At 40.1% G+C, this 19,831-nt stretch overlaps 1 protein-coding gene across 5 annotated transcripts in view; it reads left to right on the top strand.

The window, feature by feature from the left end:
* LOC127637437 (IQ motif and SEC7 domain-containing protein 3-like) overlaps positions 1–19,831 on the top strand; it is a 339,913-nt gene that overhangs the window by 288,017 nt on the left and 32,065 nt on the right. For all 5 annotated transcript variants that reach the window (XM_052118507.1, XM_052118504.1, XM_052118503.1 and 2 more), the window contains 3 exons: positions 3,123–3,248; positions 8,186–8,285; positions 17,144–17,305. In XM_052118507.1, coding sequence (XP_051974467.1) covers positions 3,123–3,248; positions 8,186–8,285; positions 17,144–17,305 — 388 coding nt within the window. The remainder of the gene's footprint in view (positions 1–3,122; positions 3,249–8,185; positions 8,286–17,143; positions 17,306–19,831) is intronic.

Here is a 19,831-nt window from a genome sequence, read left to right as displayed (position 1 = left end):
CGACTGAGGAGTTGGTGACCTTTTCCTCCTCCTCCCCTTCCGAAGGGTGAGAAGCACTGCCACGGTAATGGCCACTGACTCCTGGCGGTCAGCAGTGGGCTCGTCCGCCTCCTGCTGGTGAGCAGCGGGCTCCCCCTCCTCCTGGCGGTCATCAACAGGCTCCTCTGCCTCTTAGCGATCAAGAGCTGGGTCCTCCCCCTCATGGTGGTCAGCTGCAAGCTTCTATCTCCTACGGCAACGTGAAGCCCGAGATGTGCCCGGGGGAAACCGGGGACTGAGAGAGGTTGATGGAGATATGTATTTACATTATTGCACTATGGAGTCCTGAGGCAGTTTCATGAGGAAAATGACGCTCAGTGCTCTGTGTGGGGTTCAGAGTAATTCTACCTGCACGTTTCCTCACTCTGGAGATGCACAGGTCTTGGAGGGTGGCAGAGGGACACCAATAATCCTCTCCAATAGTTCCCTTCTCTCTGATTTGGTGGCTGAACCAAACCAGACAGTTATAGATGTACACAGGACAGACTCAATGATGGCCAAGTAGAACTGTGTCAGCAGATCCTGTGGCAGATTGAACTTCCTCAGCTGGTGAAGGAAGTACAACCTCTGCTGTGCCTTCTTTACAATGGAGTCTATGTGGATGTTCCACTTCAGGTCCTGAGAGAATGTAAATACCAGGTACCTGAATGACTCCACTGCTACCACAGTGCTGTTCAAGAAGGTGGTGGGGGGATTTCACCTGAAGTCCACTATCATCTCCACTGTTTTGAGCGTGTTAAGCTCAAAGTTGTTGTAATTGTAGGAGGCAGGAGATACCGTATGACATCTATATCATATATCCACATTCACACAGAATAACAATATTTGCCCCTCAAAGCAGATGATGCAAGAAATATCTCAAGAAATAACAAACTTCGATTTTCAAAAGAGTGATGTAAATTATTTTAAATATATCAACTTAATTTCATACAAAACAGCAAATAATAATGGTTACTAAGCTGTTCTGGGTGGTTGCTAATGCTAATGTGTTTGGGTAGTTGTTAAGTAATTGCTAAGGTTCTGGGTGGTTGTTGTTTTGTTGATGCTAAGGTGTTCTGTTTAGTTGCTAGGTTGTTGCTTATGTGATGGGTGGTTGCTAAGAATCAGAATCAAAATTGACTTTATTGCCAAGTAAGTTTTCACATACAAGGAATTTGCTTTGGTGTTTCATGCATACAATAAAAATAAACATAGTAAGATAAATAATAAACTATATTTAAGAAACAATATATAGAGGAAAATGTAAACTGACTGGTTTTAATAAAGGAGCTGTACAGTTGTGCAATATATGTGCAGTTGTGCAGGGATGTGCAAAATATGTGCAGAATATGAACCATAGGATGTGCAAATGTTCACTGTTCACAGTGGTTAACAGAAAAGTTCACAGTTTAAGTATAATGAAAAGTGCAATAGACCAGATCAATATTTTTACATTGACGCAAGACAGATGTGGAAACTATGTTAATGTAATGTGTAGTGTCTATAGAGGTGGGTTAAGAGACAGTGTCAGGGTGGTCCTAGGCCTTGTTTATGAGGCCAGCTGCAAACGGAAATAAACTGTTCCCGTGGCGTGAATATTTGGTCATAATGGCCCGTAGCCTCCTGTCGGAGGGGAGTGTCTCAAAGAGATTGTGTCCTGGGTGGGAGGGGTCGGCCACAATCTTGAATGAATGCCTTAGTGTCCTGGAGGCATACAGGTCCTGGAGAGATGGCAGATTGCAACGAATGATATGCAGCAGTCTGCTTTTGACCTTGGCAGTGGCAACAGTGTACCAGATGGTGATGGAGCAGGTGAGGTTGAACTCAATGATGGAGGTGTAGAAGTGCACCATTATTGTCTTTGGCAGGTTGAACTTCTTCAGCTGCTGCAGGAATTACATCCTCTGCTGTGCTCTTTTCATTTAAGAGCTGATGTTCAGCTCCCACTTGAGGTCCTGGGAGATGATGGTTCCCAGGAAGCAGAAGGACTCCACAGTGTCAACTGGAGAGTCACACAGGATGATGGGGTGGGTGGGCCTGGGTTCTTTCTGAAATCTACGACCATCTTTACTGTCTTCACAGCATTGAGCTCCAAGTTGTTCTGACTGCACCAGGTCACCAGATGATCAATCTCCCACCTGTAGGCAGACTCATCCTGACCAGAGATGAACCCAATGAGGGTGGTGTCATCCGCAAACTTCAGGAGCTTGACATACTGGTGACTGGAGGTGCAGCAGTTAGTGTACAGGGAGAAATGTAGAGGGGAAAGAACACAGCCTTGAGGGGAACCAGTGCTGATGGTCCGGAAGTCAGGTTGTTTGCTAGGTGATTGCTTAGGTTCAGGATGGTTGCTAGGTGGTTTCTAAGGTGTTCTGGTTTGTTGCTAGGTGGTTCCTAATGTCTTGGGCTATTGATAGGTGGTTTCTAATGTGTTCTGGTTGGTTACAAGATGGTTGGTAAAGTGTTCTGTGTAGTTGTCAGGTGGTTGCTAAGTTTCTGTTTGGTTGCTAGGTTGTTGCTAGGAGATTACTGATGTGCTGTGGTTAGTTTATAGTTGGTTGCTTAGGTTCTGGTTGGTTGCTAGATTGTTGCTAATGTTCTGGGTGGTTGCTAGGTGGTTACTAACATGTTTTGGTTGTTTGCTCATTGGTTGCTTAGTTTCTTGGTGGTTGTTTGGGTGTTCTGATGGTTGCTAAGGTATTCTGGTTGGTTGCTAAGATTCTGGGTAGTTGCTTGGCCATTGACTCTACTAAAAGATTATCACAGAGAAGTTGTAGTGGGCATGCGTCAAATGCGTTCATAATCGCTCGTTGTCAGAAGAGAATAATCACTAAGGCAATGTGGTCGAACAAGCGTGAGCTGATCTGGAACCCACAAAAGCAAAATATACATGGGCCTTAAGTCTTTTCAAAGATATCTAAAAACAATTAGTGAGGTTTATGCTTAAAACTTGAATTTTCTCATTGGCAAAATGTAAGCACCGTTTAAAAATTAAGGAATTAAACTAATATTACTGTAGGCCTATTTCTGACCCAGTTGAGGTCATTTTAGCAGTATTCATTTGCTCTTTTTAAATAAAATCCTTTCGATCTGTTCATCTCTAGGTTCTGTCAGTGCCTCACAGGAGACTGGTGTGCTGCAGTCGGCTATTTGAAGTGACTGACATCAACAAAGCCCAAAAGCAAGCAGCTCACCAGAGAGAGGTCTTCCTCTTCAACGACCTACTTGTGGTAACCACAAATCCCATTTAAATAGTTAGGAATCTCTCTTTACTTTGTCTTTTTGTCATTATTTTTCTTTATAGTTGTTTGCTGAATCCAAAAGAGTTTGATGTTAGCATGTTGCTAAGCTAATGATGTAGTACTCTAATAAACATAAATACATTTCTATGGTACACAGTAAAACACTTTTACAAAAAATTTGATTAAAAGTGCACATTTACAGTTTTTGATGAGTTCATGTGACAACGTAGCAAATACAGTTTGAAATGTTCAATGTTTACATAATGTGTATTCTTATGCAATATGCAGTACGACGTACACTAGATTGCATTCCAAAAATAGGTCTCAGGTCTAATAAACTGCTCGAAGTGAGCAGTTTAGAGGTCGACCGATATTGTTTTTTTCAGGCCGATGCCGATCTTTTGAAATCTGGGCCGGCCGATGGCCGATTATTGCTGCCGATTTATTTTGGCCGATATGTGCTTATTTTTAACCTCTTATTTGAACCTTTTATTTGAAAGATAAAATGTAACACAAATAATTACTTAAGATAGACAAAATTTCTCAACAAATACATTTATTGAACACTTGACCAATCTGCACTTGTAGACTTAAATTAAAAATGTATAATGTAAAAACATATTGTATAAATAATGTATAACAAATATATTAAATAAACAAAGCAGGTGTTACGAACTGCTCCGAGACACGAAGGTTGAGATCCAAATGCAGCTTTAATTAAGGGGCAATCCAGACACGTAATCCAATATTCAGAGCATCCAAGAGAAGCACAGGCATAACTAGGGATGGGTATCGTTAAGGTTTTAATGGTATTACTACAATTACCGATACTGCTTATCGATCCGGTACTTTAACGGTATTCTTAACAGTTCTTTTTGTTATATATATAACAAAGATAAACGTTATATAGGCACAGTGACTTAATTTCAGGAAGGTCTACTAACATTACTGTTCAGGTGTGGTCTAAAAAGAAATCTAATAAAGTAATCAATTGTAAAATAACACTGTATAGTTTATCATAGATAGATTAATGCTCATTAATGCAGAAGTTATTCATTCAAGAGCTGTAAGTGATTTTCTCTTTGCCTTTTGTTGTTTGATTCGCAGTAATGGCTCAATCGTCAGCATGTTCATTAGACTGCTTCCCCTTTAAGACCGAGTCTAATAGGCTCCTGATGCAGCATATTTTCTCCCAACTATTTCCATAACTACGTCCATTTAAGACATAAACTGTGTTTAAGTGAATCTCCAAGCCGGTCGTTTTGACATATTTTTGTGTATATTTGATCGTTTAGACAAAACATGAAACCCAAAGTAGCCTATAGTTTGCTTGTCTCTTTGCGGTGTGTTTCGGAGCGCGCGCCGCCTTGGGAACGGTATCTTTTGCGCTCTTTTTATTATTAAATAAAAATCCCGCAATTTAGCAACAGTAGCTAGACTGCATTTTACAACAATCACCGATCGTGCTGATTCTGATGTTAAGTTTGAGTTTTAGGGAGAAATGTCAGTGCACCGCTGGGGGAAGTCAGTTGTGCTAGACAGAATGAGGCTTATGTATAAATATTCTTTTTAGAATCTTTGGAAGGCGAAATCTAAAATAAAATCAGACTAATATCACAGATCTAAACAAGGCTACGTTTGAATGTTTAGTTCTGTCCTCTGTCGTCACTCATTATGCAGGGCTCGTGTTGTGCTCGCTGTGGCACCGCGTCAGCGAGATCTCTCTCTCTCTCTCTCTCTCTCTCTCTCTCTCTGACTGCGAATAGCTAAATTGCATCACAGACAAATGGCTTCATATTATTATACATAGAAATGGCTGGCGAGATAAAATAACTTTCTCTTTATAGCAATAATAAATGTATTTTCTTAATTTCTCCAGTACCGACAGAAGAAACGATAACGTCCGAGCTTACCAAAGCCAGTCCTTCAATAGCCTATAGTGCGTTGGTATATTTTTTATTACTTATTTCTCTGCATTGAGTGACAACCCTCTCAAATATAAGACACACAAATAGAACAAATAAAAGTCTCAGATTCACTGTCTGTAATTGCAAAATTCTTGCTTACTTATTGTGACATGATAGCAACCCTTCTGCTGTGATAATGCAACTTCAACTACGCTATCAATATCCAAAGTAGCCGAACGTCATGTCGCCTATCGCGTTTGTCGCGTTTTTTCTTGAAGTTGGCAGTAACATATCAAAAGTTTTTAATTAAATATAAACAAGTTATACAAATGTAATCCTTACTGTTTTCTCCGAGGAATTCAGCTCATTCTGCTGGAAAATGACTCTAGGGGCAGTGTGCGTCGAACACGTGTTCCACAACAACACTAGGCTGCCCACAGATGCGCCTGCCTTATAATCAGCTTGATATACTTGGATATTGGCCGATGCCGATTATGTTAAAAAATGCAAAAAAAATCGTCCGATTAATCGGTCGACCTCTAGAGCTGTTACACAGTACTGGCAACAACGTCAAAATGTCACAGTACTGGTGGCAAATCTTGCGTACCGGCACCTCTTCACCTCTTCTGAGAAAGCTCATAGGTGCACCCTCGGATGCTCTTTTGAAGGGATTTGCAAAGTTGCTCAAGCAATTGCAAGATGATGATTTTATGTGCAGCGTCAATGCAATTTCTGTATGATGAATTGTACAACACTGCGTGATTTAAAAAAAAATTATATTGTTGGTTTATGTAAATTTTACATGCGCTAGAAGGCCCTCTTCGGCTGTTGTGTTGCATTTCGGATCAGGAGCGACAGGGGGAGAGGTAGAGGGAGAGGGGTTCTAAGTGGGTCCTTTTCTGTTGCTCAAAAGGTCTATACTAGAGAACCAGCACCAATCGAGCACTGCTCATAAACCTCCTTTATTTCAATAGCTTTGGTGATTAAAAAGGGACATTTTCAAGTGCTCTAAATGTCACTGTAGGATATCAAAACCTGTAATTTTCACAATTGTCCATTGTTTCACCTGGTACAAGTACTACATCCTCTACAATGTGACATTATAGATTATCTCAGATATGATTTTATGTTTCTAACACAGTGGTTTTGCTGCAATTTCTCTGTCAAACTAGAAATCGTAACAACTAATTCTCTGCTCTTGGTGTTTTTGAGTTGTTGCCCACAGTATGAATTAAAATATGAGGTCAAAAATTAAATCCTCACTCCCCCTACTGCTCACATAATTTAGTCAAAGCCACAAAGAACAGCCCATGAAATGAATTAAAGACTAAATGTCTATTATAATTAATGCAGGCATTATACTGACTGGAAAGCTATCACAGTGATGCACTAAACTATTCTAATAATTACAAGCACTCATGTTAATCTGACCATAAAAGGAGAAGAGTAATCTTCAGAATGCTTTTTCCCCATCTCAATCAGGCAAAATACAGAAATAATACAGATGACGTTTGTGAAGGTTAATTGTGCTTGAAATAGAAAACTGGGAAAGATAAAAGGAGGTTTATAAATTCCAAATATTTAGTCATTATGAGGAAATCACGCATTATTAAATTATTTTGCTGATATTGATTCTCATACTTCTTTTCTAACTTTGCTTAGACAGTTTAGATATTAATTGTGTAATTGGCAAATGATTATTATTATTATTCAAAAAGGCCTCTTGCCTCTTTAGATTTGTTTCAGAATTAAATATAGATTCAGTTTCATGGCATGGTGAGTAAACCAGCAAGGCAATTGTGATAAATAGACTCACAACTTAACACTAATCTGTTCAGCCTTCTCTTCCTCACGTGCACCCACACGCATGCATGCTTACAATTTATTTGAGAAAAGACCATTCAACACATTTACCAAAGTTATTGTAAGAAAAAATATAAAAATAAAAATTAATTAAATTAGTTGAATTAATTTAGCTGTTTATTTTATGTTTATTGTTAAAAGCAATATATGGTTTAAAATTATATTAAGACATGGTCATTGTTAACAATTAATAGTAATATATTATACATTTATAATTACTTCTCTAAATTGTAATAAGATTACTGATTACTTCATCAAAAAGCAATCACATTACTAATTACTTTTACTTTCTAAAATAATTCACAGATATATTTTTGTTTTTCCCCTTAAATTCAAAATAATATCTATATTTCTTCCTTCATTTTCGTTGTCCCATCAGCTGTCACAAAAAACAAACAAACATATGAACATATGTCATGTATTAAATATCCATCCATCCATCCATCCATCGTCAACCGCTTATCCTGTGTACAGGGTTGCGGGGGGCTGGAGCCTATCCCAGCTAACATTGGGCGAAAGGCGGGGGACACCCTGGACAGGTCGCCAGTCCATCGCAGGGCCACACATAGACAGACATACACTCACACTCACCTCCACATCCACATCCACACCTAGGGCAATTTTTTGGAGACACCAATTAACCTAGCCTGCATGTCTTTTGGATGGTGGGAGGAAGCCGGAGTATGTATTAAATATATTCAACATAAATAATATTTTTGAAATGTGTCTAACCAATATAATGTACTGAATTGAGAAAATGACTTTATATGTATTGATATATAAATTAGGTTTGCTAATTTTTCTAACCCATGTCCAGTGTTGTGTAATCTCATTACGAAGTAATTGGCTACTGAAATTAAATACATTTTAATGTCAAAAGTTAAAATTATTGTAATCAGATTACAGTTACTGACTTTCTTTTAAATCAATTTCTCAATTCAGTACAGTACATAGGTTAGAGATATTTCTAAAATACTTGTAAATAATGATATGCTGCCTGCTCATATGTTTGTTTGTTTTTGTGACAGCTGATGGGACAATGAATATAATGAGGAAATACAGATAGTACTTTATACGCTATTGTATTCTTGGAAAGTGCCATACAGAAAAGCTATTCGGTGGCCGTGGATCTAATAGATTATGTTTCCTCCACAGATTTTGAAACTGTGTCCAAAGAAGAAGAGTTCAGCTGCCTACACCTTCTGCAAAGCTATGGGTCTGCTAGGCATGCAGTTTCACCTGTTTGAGAATGAATGTATGTATGAATGTAGTGTACGTATACATTTTTGTTGTTTGGATAGACATTGAAATGTACAATATCAACATATTGGCAGCATCTAAAGCATAAACCCTTAAATGTATGATTTAGAGATCCTCTGACAACTAGTTCTAGTCGGAACTAGAATCTCAGGAACCTTTCAGGAGCATCACCACAGTTGGCCAAGCTCAATAATCAGACAAAATCCCAGAGCGGCACCCTTGTTTATCAGTTTTATCTATTATAAATACAGATTGGTCTTTTAGAACTAATAATGTCAATTGCTCTCTTTGTATGGCTAAATTTCAGGATTTGTAATCATTTGGATTGAATTTCCATATCTCTAATGTTTTAAAAGCCCTTACATTTTAGATGCTGTCTATTCATTGTACGTTTAAGTGTCTATCCAAATATACAAATACATGTACTGCATTTGATGAAAAACTTCTCAACTGTTGATGAAATACAGTCTTTAGGTATGCAAATCTGTAGTATAAACAGATCCCTGGATGAACTAAATACAGAGTGTGACTATTGTCTTTGTCCTAAATCGTACCAACAATAATCACAAAACATATTTACTCTGGTGTTATTATTAAGTGTTTATTCAGCATTTTGAATCTGATGGCTTCTCAGCTCCCATTGTCTTCAGTAATAGTAAAGCTACTTCAGAATAGTAGCTCACCCAGGTTTTGTGCATCCTACTCTTTTGATGTACTCCCTTTTCATGATACAGTATATTGTAAAGAAGTATGTTTATTTTGAAGTGGAGCTTGTCTATTATGGTTCTTTCAAACACCCACCTCACTAATTTACATCCAACAAAGGGAATTCCAAATGATAAATGAAGAAGGTGGCAGGCATTGAAAAAACCCTATCATTTTCCAATTAAGGTAGTCACAAGCTTCTCATCACTCTTTTTCTTTCTCTCTTTTTTACACAAACACTGATGGCAGCTCGTCTGCAATTGGAGAGAAGAGTGTTATGCCTCATACTCATATTCTCCACAACTAAAATTTGTAATGACTGACTAAAAAGAGTGGACACAACAAACGCAAATGAGCAAACACATAAAGAAGTAAACATGGAGATTCCAGGGAGAACAGCTACAGACAATAGTAAATTATCACTGAATTAGTCACTGTATTGAAAGAGTTATTCAAGTTGTGCAATATATTAGAAATTGCAGTATTATGCATTAAAGGCATTCATAATTCCTTATAATGCATGATTAATATATCATTGATATAATATGCTGATTAATTAAACTAATTCATCATAAACTAGAAAAAAAAGTTCGTCGAGACAAACTTTAAGTTGGCTTGTGAAAGTTTGGACCAGAAAGTTTGAAGAAGTTTAAAGTAGTTTGAAGTTTAAATTAGTTTAAAGTAGTTTATAGTTTAAAGTAGTTTGAAGTTTAAAGTAGTTTATAGTTTAAATTAGTTTAAAGTTTAAATTAATTTGTAGTTTAAATTAGTTTAAAGTTTAAAGTAGTTTGTATTTTAAAGTAGTTTAAAGTTTAACTTAGTTGCTAGATGGATAGACAGATGGTTAGATAGACACGTTTTTAGCATGTTTTAACACTTTGCTAGGCGATGTTAGCATGTGTTAGCATTATGCTAACATGTTTTTAGCATGTTTTAGCACTCCGCTAGGCGATGCTAGCATGTGTTAGCATGATGCTAACACGTTTTTAGCATGTTTTAACACTTTGCTAGGCGATGTTAGCATGTGTTAACATGATGCTAGCACGTTTTTAGCATGTTTTAGCACTTCGCTAGGCAATGCTAGCATGTGTTAGCATGATGCTAACATGTTTTTAGCATGTTTTATCAATTTTATAGGCAATGCTAGCATGTGTTAGCATGATGCTAGCACGTTTTTAGCATGTTTTAGCACTTTTCTAGGCGATGCTAGCATGTGTTAGCATGATGCTAGCACGTTTTTAGCATGTTTTTGCACTTCGCTAGGCGATGCTAGCATGTGTTAGCATGATGCTATCATTTTTTTAGCATGTTTTAACACTTTGCTAGGTGATGCTAGCATTTGATAGCATTATGCTAGCACGTTTTTAGCATGTTTTAGCACTTCGCTAGGCGATGCTAGTATGTGTTAGCATGATGCTAGCACGTTTTTAGCATGTTTTTGCACTTCGTTAGGCGATGCTAGCATGTGTTATCATGAAGCTAGCACGTTTTTAGCATGTTTTAACATGTGGCTATTAAGATTTTTGGTCATTACTTTTTGGCTGCTTGATAAAATAAATCCTCTGAGGGAGAGAGAGAGGGAGAGATGCAGGGCTGACAGGCCCTTTTTGTCTGTGTGTGTGAAAATGTCAGTTGGGATTTAAATTTCTGAACATTCCGCAATGTTAAGTCAATGGGATTTTTCCAGTTTTTGATCATCCGCTGTGGGAGTTTCCCCACGTAAGTCCGATCAGTTAGAAAAGATATAGCACACTATTCGGGATTAGTCTGAAGGTCTGTGCCGAGTTTGGTGCCTGTAGCTTAAAAGCTCTAGGAGGAGTTAGATATAGAAATTTCACTGCAAGAAGAAGAAGAAGAAGAGGAATCGGAAGAATAATAATAAGTTTAAGTAGGATTTCAGTAAGTTGGCTCTCACAAGCCAACTTAATAAACATCTTTTTTTTGGGAAGCCCCCGAATTCCTAGTAATTACGTTGACTTTTTGAGCGTGTTGTGTTCGAACGGCTCCTTATTCTGTGCTGCTTACTCTAGTGTTTTAGTGCACTAAATGATCATTTTAAATTAACAAACTTAATTATAATACTTTATAAGAATTAGAATAACTATTATAATACCAATATTCCTGGTTACACCTTAACAGATTAAAATGCATTAAAACATGATTATGACGAGGAGGAGGGTGTGGCCGGGCCGTGCATCTATCGGGCCAGCGCTGAAGCATCTAATCAGTGGGAGAGCGAGATAAAGGGGAGCCGGAGGTGCCAGTTTGAGAGAGAAAGAGATGCAAGCGGCCGGATTGCATGCGTGTCTGTGTTTGTTTTATGTTGAGTTCCTTATTAGGGCCCAAGCCTTGAAAAGGCAAGGCCCTATTGTTTTCGTTAGAATATTATTTTTCTTACGACTATTCGGGCACTTTTGGGGCTCTTAACGTGCTCGAAAACTCTTGAAACTTTGCACAAGGGTCAGAACCCGCGGCCATTAGGGCCGGGCTGAAGCTGGTACCGGGGCGTGGCAGGGGGGCTCGACGGCGCCCCCTGGAACAGGGTCTGAAAACTTGGTCCATAAATCAAACACGCTTGCATGTAATAATATGAAACTTGGTACACATATAGATCTCATCGTTTCATATATCCTTCATACTTTTACTTTTTACCCCAGCCCAACAGGAAATCGTCTATTTAGGGTTGTTTGGAAAACGCATGCAATGGAATTTGAAATACTCCTCCTAGAGAATTCCACCAATCGCCACGAAACTTGGTCAGCATGAAGTCAAGACATTGAGGATGAAAAATTGCTGGCGTATTTTTGATATCTCGAACGGTTTGGCCGTGGCGAGGAAACGAAATGATGGCGCGAAAAGAGAAACAGGAAGTGTGTTATAACTTCTGCATACATTAATTGATCTCGATGAAACTTCAGCAGTGTGTTCACTGTAACAGGCCGATCGCATGGATGTGACTATTGTGAGTCAAAGTTATAGCACCACCAACTGGCAGAAGGAAGTGTGTCACTTTCAAAATGCTTTGAAATCACCCTCTTATTTTTACCCGATTTACTTAAAACTTTTGGTGTGTAATGTAAACACACGGCAGATGTAGCCATGTGAAAGGATTATTGATATCTTGGATACTGTTGCCGCGGCAATGCTTCAAACTCGAATATTCTTTTTTGATGCTTTTGAGACTCTTAGCATTCTTGAAATTGCATGAAACTCGACAGACACATCACATTTATTAGCCAGTAGACATGTGCAAAGTTTCAGAAACGGGCGTGGTGCAGGGGCTCAGTAGCGCCACCTTTTGACAAAAGTGAGGGGGTTGGTTTTACACTTTGACCCACAGTCACAAAACTCAGTAATTATATTGTTCTCATCGAGCTGGACAACTTTCTAATTTACAGTCATTAGCTCAGACCAACAGAAAGTCAGATATTTTGGTTTGAATGTGGATGTTTTGGAGAATTTTCTCTGCCTCTCCCACTGACCCTACGTCTCTCTGTGTCTGGGGGGAGGGGGATGATTTGGCTGTTGAGTGAGAATGCTTTTATTTTTGTTTTTCAAGGTTTTGGGGCCTTTAACGTGCTTGAAAACTCTTGAAACTTTGCACACGGGTCAGAACCTGCGGCCATCAGGGCCGGGCTGAAGATGGTGCCCGGGCGTGGCAGGGGGGCTCGACAGCGCCCCCTGGAATGGGATTCGAACACTTGTCCATATATCAAACATGCTTGCATGTAATAATATGAAACTCGGTACACTTGTAGATCTCATCGGGCCGAACAACTTTCGTGCTCTAAGTTTTACGCCAGCCCAACAGGAAGTCGGCTATTATGGGTTGTTTGGAAACACATGCTCTGGAATTATATATATTCCTCCTAGAGAATTAATCCAATCACCACCAAACTCGGTCAGCATGAAGTCAAGACATTGAGGATGCTACATTCCGGACGGATTATTGATATCTCGAACGGTTTGGCCGTGGCGAGGAAATTGATTTAGGACTAAAAAAGGACACATAAAGTGTGTTATAACTTAGTTAGTTCTATCTACAGTTACAAAACTCGGCATGTATATTGTTCTCGTCAAGCCGAACAACTTTCTAATTTACAGTCATTAGCTCCGACAAAACAGAAAGTCAGATATTGTGGTTTGAATGTGGATTTCTTGGAATTTTTCTCTCTCTGACAGACAGAGTGGCCCTGCCATTCTGTCTGTGTGTGTGTGTGTGTGTGGGGAGGGGAGGGGGAGGGAATTTCTCTGTTGGAACTTTGAAGCTCCAAATCGCCCTGAACATAGACATCCCAAGTCATTGAAAAGTACAAATGGTATTATTTAAAGTTTTTTTTATTTCTCTCTTACGTTGTAAAATGCCACGTTTTTGAATGGCATGTAAAATGTAAAAATAATCACTCAATCTCCATTTTTTCTCTGATCTGTTGCTATTTTAATGATTTAAAAATCAAAGCACTGACCATTTAAAGTGTGAGCTTGTACATTTTGAAATAGTTATAAACAGTCACAGCAATGCAGTGTTATTATGTGCCTAGATAGTCTTTCAAATAAAATGAGTTTACCCCAAAAAGATATTTCTCTCATCATTTACTCACCCTCAGGCACGTGCACACATAGACATCAAAGGGGGCTTGAGCACCTGCCCTTTTTCTTCCTCGAGAGAAAGTGCCCTTTTTTCTGGGGTGTTTTTTATTTATTTTTATAAATAAATTAATATATATATACAAAAGCAAATATAGTTAACTTGTGTCTTGCTAACATTCATGACTCATGAGCTACTAGCTAATGTAATAGGTTAGCTAAAGTCTAGCTAAGGCAATATATCATGGCCATACAGGCCAATATATACTGTACTTATTGGAGACATTACAAGTGAATACAGTCACATTTGTGTGATGTACTTAACATAATGATAAATAATCTTAAGATATTATATCGTATGCTATGTATTGTGAATACACCCATGTTAAACATAAAAATTTACTTCCATTGCATATCATAGGAACACATAAGCGTAAATTATAATTACATTGATAAACCTGTACAAAGACCTCCAGATAAATACTGGCCTTCTGGATTAACACATTTAAGTGCTGCAAAAGATATTGACCTATGACATCCTATGACATAATAAATTATTCTTCATTTGAATTATCTCATAGATGTGACTATTGTGGTTCACTGTCATAGGCCCTGTCCCAAATGGCACACTTCATATGAATTTTCAGTCTTGTGTACTTATTTCATGTGTCCATTAACTCCATGAGACCGTAGGGTGTCTAATTTTTCATTTTAGGTATCGGAAGGGTGCTCACGCATACTTTGTGGTCGATATGTGCCCTCAATGCGCACTTCTGCAGAGCCCACACTGAGGCAAGCTCTATAGCACACATCTTATCGACAGTCAAAGCGAGGTTACGTTATTGCCCATCGTGCACAGCAACCCTAAAGGCACGGGGGTGGCGGTGCCACCGGCTTGGGCCCGCCATCGCTGCTTGCAGCTATATTTATACTTTATGTTTACTGTTCAGCTGGTTCCTGCCTCCTCCTTGCTCATCCTTATACCGTTACAGTGCTGCCAAAGCCCGGGAGGGAGGAGGAATGCGCTGTCATGAAGTCCTCGCCGCTACCATCCGCCATCAGGCACAGCCATCTGCCTGGGGACAGATGGGTTGCTGCTGGCTGCCGAGAGCCGGAGTAACCGCTGCTGTGTGCCAAAGAAGGGGAGGAGCTTTTCCATCCACCAGGGAACGGAAGACTCGCTGCCGTCCGCCAGGGGTGGAGCGAGAGGGCGTAAGAGCGGTTGAGGATCGGGTGATAGCGCGTCCGGGAGCCAGCGAGCAAGTTCTTCTCTCTCCTCTCTCTCTCTGTGTCTCTGCTCGCCCTTTCCCTCTCCCCTCGTCTCTCCCCCAGGTTCACAGGAGGCGGGGTGGACCACCGGCTGAAAGAACAGACGGAAGGGCAGCTTCTCCCCTCCAGAGTTGGGAGGAGAGTTGGTCAGACCGGTGGCACCCCAGCCTGAATCGGGCAGGGAAGGAGTGTGATGAGGAGGGTGTGGTCGGCGCTGAATCAGCTGATCAGCAGGAGAATGAGACAAAGGGGAGCCTGAGGTGCCAGTTCAAGAGAGACAGACACACACGGCCGTGTGTTGCATGTGTACCTGTGTTGGTTTTATGTTGAATTTCTTATTAAACTTTATGTTTAATGTTCAGCCGGTTCCTGCCTCCTGCTTACCCTGCTTGTCCTTATACCATTACAATGATATACACTGGCTGCCAAAAGTTTGGAATAATGTACAGATTTTGCTATTTTGGAAGGAAATTGGTACTTTAATTCACCACAATTTAGTTCAAGTGGCATTCAACTTATCACAAAGTATAGTCAGGACATTACTGGTGTGAAAAAACAGAACCATCACTATTTGAAAAAAGTCATTTTTGATCAAATCTAGAAAGCACCCATTTCCAACAGCAATCACTCACATACCTTATCCTTGTGTAATGCTAGATAGCTAATTTGATACTAGAAATTCACATGTCATTCTATCAAAAACTGCTGAGAGCTATTTGGTTCATTAAATTAAGCTTAACATTGTATTTGTGTTTGTCAAAAATGAAAAAAAAAGAAACTCGCTTTTTCTAGAAACTCGTCAGCCAATCATTGTTTTGAGGAATGAAAAATATACAATGCTTGAAATTGCCAAAAAACTGAAGATTTCATATAAAGGTGTACACTACAGTCTTCAAAGACAGGGAAACTTGCTCTAACGAGAGAAAGAGATATGGAAGGCCAGATGTACAACTAAACAATAGGATAAGTACAACAGTCTCTAGTTTGAGAAATAGACACCTCAAATGTCCTCAGCTGACAGCGTTATTGAATTCTATCTGCTCAACACTAGTTTCATGTACAACATTAAAGAGAAGACTCAGGGGTGCAGGCCTTATGGGAAGAAGAATTCTTTGAAGTTCTGAAGAAAAAAAAAAATCAAATTGTAATAGTAATTTTTTACAGTATTAATGTCCTGACTATACATTGTGATCAGTTGAATGCCACTCTGGTGAATAGAAGTACCAGTTTCTTTCCATAAGAGCAAAATCTGTACATAATTCCAAACTTTTGTTTGCCAGTGTACCTCATGAAATTTGGTGATGATTCATCTCTTTAATGTATTTTACTCTTTTAAGATAAATTTGACACTATTTACTTTAATAATACTCATATTGTGTGCGATTTATTTGCACAAACCTCATTATTCCAAAGGAAAATAAGCTAGGCTTAGTCTTTCTTAACTTGCATCAAAATGTAATAAATATTTCCACCTCTGAAACATGTTTTCATTTCGGCTGACATCACATATATATTTAGGCATGGTTTTAGTCTACAGCTCAGGCTGCTAGATCTTTTCTGGCATAGAATGTGGAAAAGGGGTTTTCACAATCACAATTGACTTTCCCAGTCAATAAAATCCAGTCCTCCCTGCTACTTTTTCTCATAATTCATATTTTAATGGAAGTCATATGGGTTTTGAATGCCATTTTATATTGACTTCAAATTAATAATCATCAACTCATGAGTATTATAATCTATTAAAACTGTTGTCATAATTAGTTACAAGAACATAGAACTGATTAGTATTAATATTAGTTGTAAGTTGTGAGGCATTATCAATGCATTACAATACATAACATGTACATAACAATACAACAATTTTATAATATATTGCTGTAAAGAGACTCTCAAATTTGCCAACAAGATATACCATATCAAACACTTAAAGTGCTAGTTCACCAAAAAAATTACAAATAAAACAAATTATAAAATCTGTAATCATTTACTCACCCTCATGTTGTTCCAAACCTGTATGCCTTTCTGTCATCTGGAGAAAACAAAGGAGACGTAAAGGAGAATGTTCAGTCTGTATCAGAATTTTATTTAATTGTTTGGAAAAATAAATGTGAATGGTGACTATCAATCCTTGTCATTCTGCCTAACTTCTAAGTCTATGGGTTTGTAAAGACATAAGGGCGAGTAAAAGATGACAGAATTAGACATTTTGCGTAAATTATCCCTTGAACTTACATTATTTTTAGCATTGCTACTTACTGCATTACATTGTTTCTCTGTTATTTTCTATTTCAGACTATCCTCATGCAATCACCATCTTATCTCCGTGTTCAGGCTCTGATAAGAAGCAGGTGTTGAATTTCTGTGCTCAGAATGCAGAGGAGCTGCTGAAGTTTGTAGAGGACCTGAAAGAGTCCATTGCTGAGGTGTCAGAGATGGAGCAGATACGTATTGAATGTGAGTGCTGCATTAGTGTCAAAATATTATGCATGAGAGTTAATAACACTCATAAAGTGTGTTACAAACTGTATTGTTTAAAGTTCTGGGCTGGGAACTGAAAGTTTGTATGTCTGATACCCATAAGGGTTGATCCATGGGCCCTCATTACTGTTTCCTTGATAAAGACTTGTAACGAGATAAAAGAGGTTTTCCCTATAAATAACAAGCTAGCGGATGTGACCTAATTTCTGTAGCGGAAAGAAAAATGTCCAGTGTCAGGAGACACAGTGGTGTTTCACATGGTTCAGTTCGATTTACTCTTGTTGATGTCCTGCTCTCCGCTGAAGCCGTGTATGAATTATTTTTAATTTGTTTGTATGTAGGGGTGGGTTTTCATTATTTTGAACTGAATACAATTCAAGCTATGAACAATAAACCAGCTCAACGGGCATTCCTAAAATGATTTGGTGGTTCAAGCTTTGAACAATACACAAGCTCAACAGGCATTTCTAAAAGTATTTTGAATGGACTTAGGAGTTATGAATTTGTATATGATTTGTATTTTTTGTGTTTATTTAATATGTTTGGAATTGTTGTCTCTATTTGATATGTTTGGATTTATTGTGCTGGTGGAATCTGTGTATGGGTATTATGAACTTGTATTGCACTTCACGAATATGTGAATATATGTTGTTCCCCTTCTGTCGAATGAAGTGACACAAGGGGTCTTCCTGGGATGCCAAACGTACCTCTGAACCTGAGAAAAGGCAAATGTCAGGTTGGCAGACAGAATTAGCATGCCCTGCCCCGGACATATGGGTATAAAGGGAAGTGAGTGCCAGTCAAAATTTTTCTTCGGAGCCGAACGGTTGTGCAACAGCAAAGCTGAGTTCACCACTGTTTCACTCACCTCTGTTGGCAAGAAGCACTGGTGTTGGATCTACGGCGCGTTTCCAGCTGGCGTTTTCTCTCTCTGCACGCTGTGCAGTCCACGCCCCTGGGCGCTTCAACAGCGCTTTCATTGCCTGAAAGAGTGTTTCTCCTCCTAAAAAGAGTTTATTTCCTCTAAAAGAGTTTGAGTTCCCACTCATAAAAGAGCAATACACAGCAGGCGTTGAACGTCCTTTTCAAGACGCGTCTTTTTAAAGATGTTTTTCTGCCTCTGTGTAGTTCCTGGATGCAGTTGATTTCTCTCCACTTCTGACAGTCATAAAAGCTGCCTCGCGTGCCTGGGCTGCGATCACACGCAGGCAGCATTTTATGAATGGTTCATGTACTCAGTGCGAGAACATAGCCATGGCAACATTGCGGTCGCGGCTTTCGTTCCTCAAGGGAGAAAGCCACTTCAGCCACCCTCCGCATCGTTCCTTCTTCCCACGGGATTGAGGATGACCCGGCTGGCGATGAAGGCGATTTGGGAATGACGACGGTCTCGGTTTCGGCGTGTAAGTCCCCACGAACCACCCGAACCATCCTCTGGACAGGACCCCGGCAGCATTGGCACATCAACTGCCTAGAGTTGTTGGCTGTATCTCTTGCCCGTTCTCAGCACTGCGATGGTAGCATACATAAATCGCCAAGGACGCGTGCGCTCTCATCATATGTCACAACTAGGCCGCCATCTCCTCCTTTGGAGTCAGCCGCGACTCAGGTCGCTGCGTGCCACTCACATCCCTGGCAACCGCAGCACGACGGCAGATGCGCTGTCGTGGCAGGTTTCGCCCATCGGAGAGTGGAGGCTCCACCCTCAGGTGGTCCAGCTGATTTAGGACCAATTCGGCAAGGCACAGATAGATCTGTTTGCCTCCCAAGACAATTCCACTGCCCGCTCTGGTACTCTCTGACAGGAGCTCCTCTCGGGACAGATGCGCTAGCACACAGCTGGCCCCGGGGGCTGCGCAAGTACGCATTTCCCCCAGTGAGATTTCTTGCACTGGTGCTGTGCAAGATCAACGAGGACGAGGAACAGGTCATCCTGGTGGCCCCTTACTGGCCCACCCGGGCCTGGTTCTCGGATCTCACACTCCTCGCGACAGCACCTCCCTGGAAAATTCCCCTGAGGAAGGACCTTCTTCCTCAGGGACAGGGAACTCTGGCACCTGCGCCCAGACCTCTGGAACCTCCACGTCTGGCCCCTGGACGGGATGCGGAAGATCTAGTGGATGTACCACCTGCAGTCATAGACACGATCAACAAACCCAGAGCTCCTTCCACCGGGCAACTTTACGCCCTCAAGTGGTGCTTGTTGAGAAATTGGTGTACTTCTCAAGCCGAAGACCCACAGAGGTGCACAGTTCGGTCTGTGCTTTCATTCCTGCAGGAGAGGTTGGAGGGGAGGCTGTCCCCCTCCACCTTGAATGTTTATGTAGCTGCTATCGCAGCCCAACACGACACAGTAGATGGCAAGTCCCTAGGTAAGCACGACTTGATTATCAGGTTCCCCCTCCTGGGATCTCTCTGTGTTTCTGTGGTCCTCTCGGGCCTTCAGAGACCCCCTTTGGGCCGCTTGATTCAGTTGAGCTCAAGGCCATCTCCCTGAAGATG

Source organism: Xyrauchen texanus, chromosome 45 (genome assembly GCF_025860055.1).
Source record: "Xyrauchen texanus isolate HMW12.3.18 chromosome 45, RBS_HiC_50CHRs, whole genome shotgun sequence".
Taxonomy (NCBI): domain Eukaryota; kingdom Metazoa; phylum Chordata; class Actinopteri; order Cypriniformes; family Catostomidae; genus Xyrauchen; species Xyrauchen texanus.
Note: the sequence above shows the minus strand (reverse complement) of the source record. Positions and strands in the feature narration are given on the sequence as shown.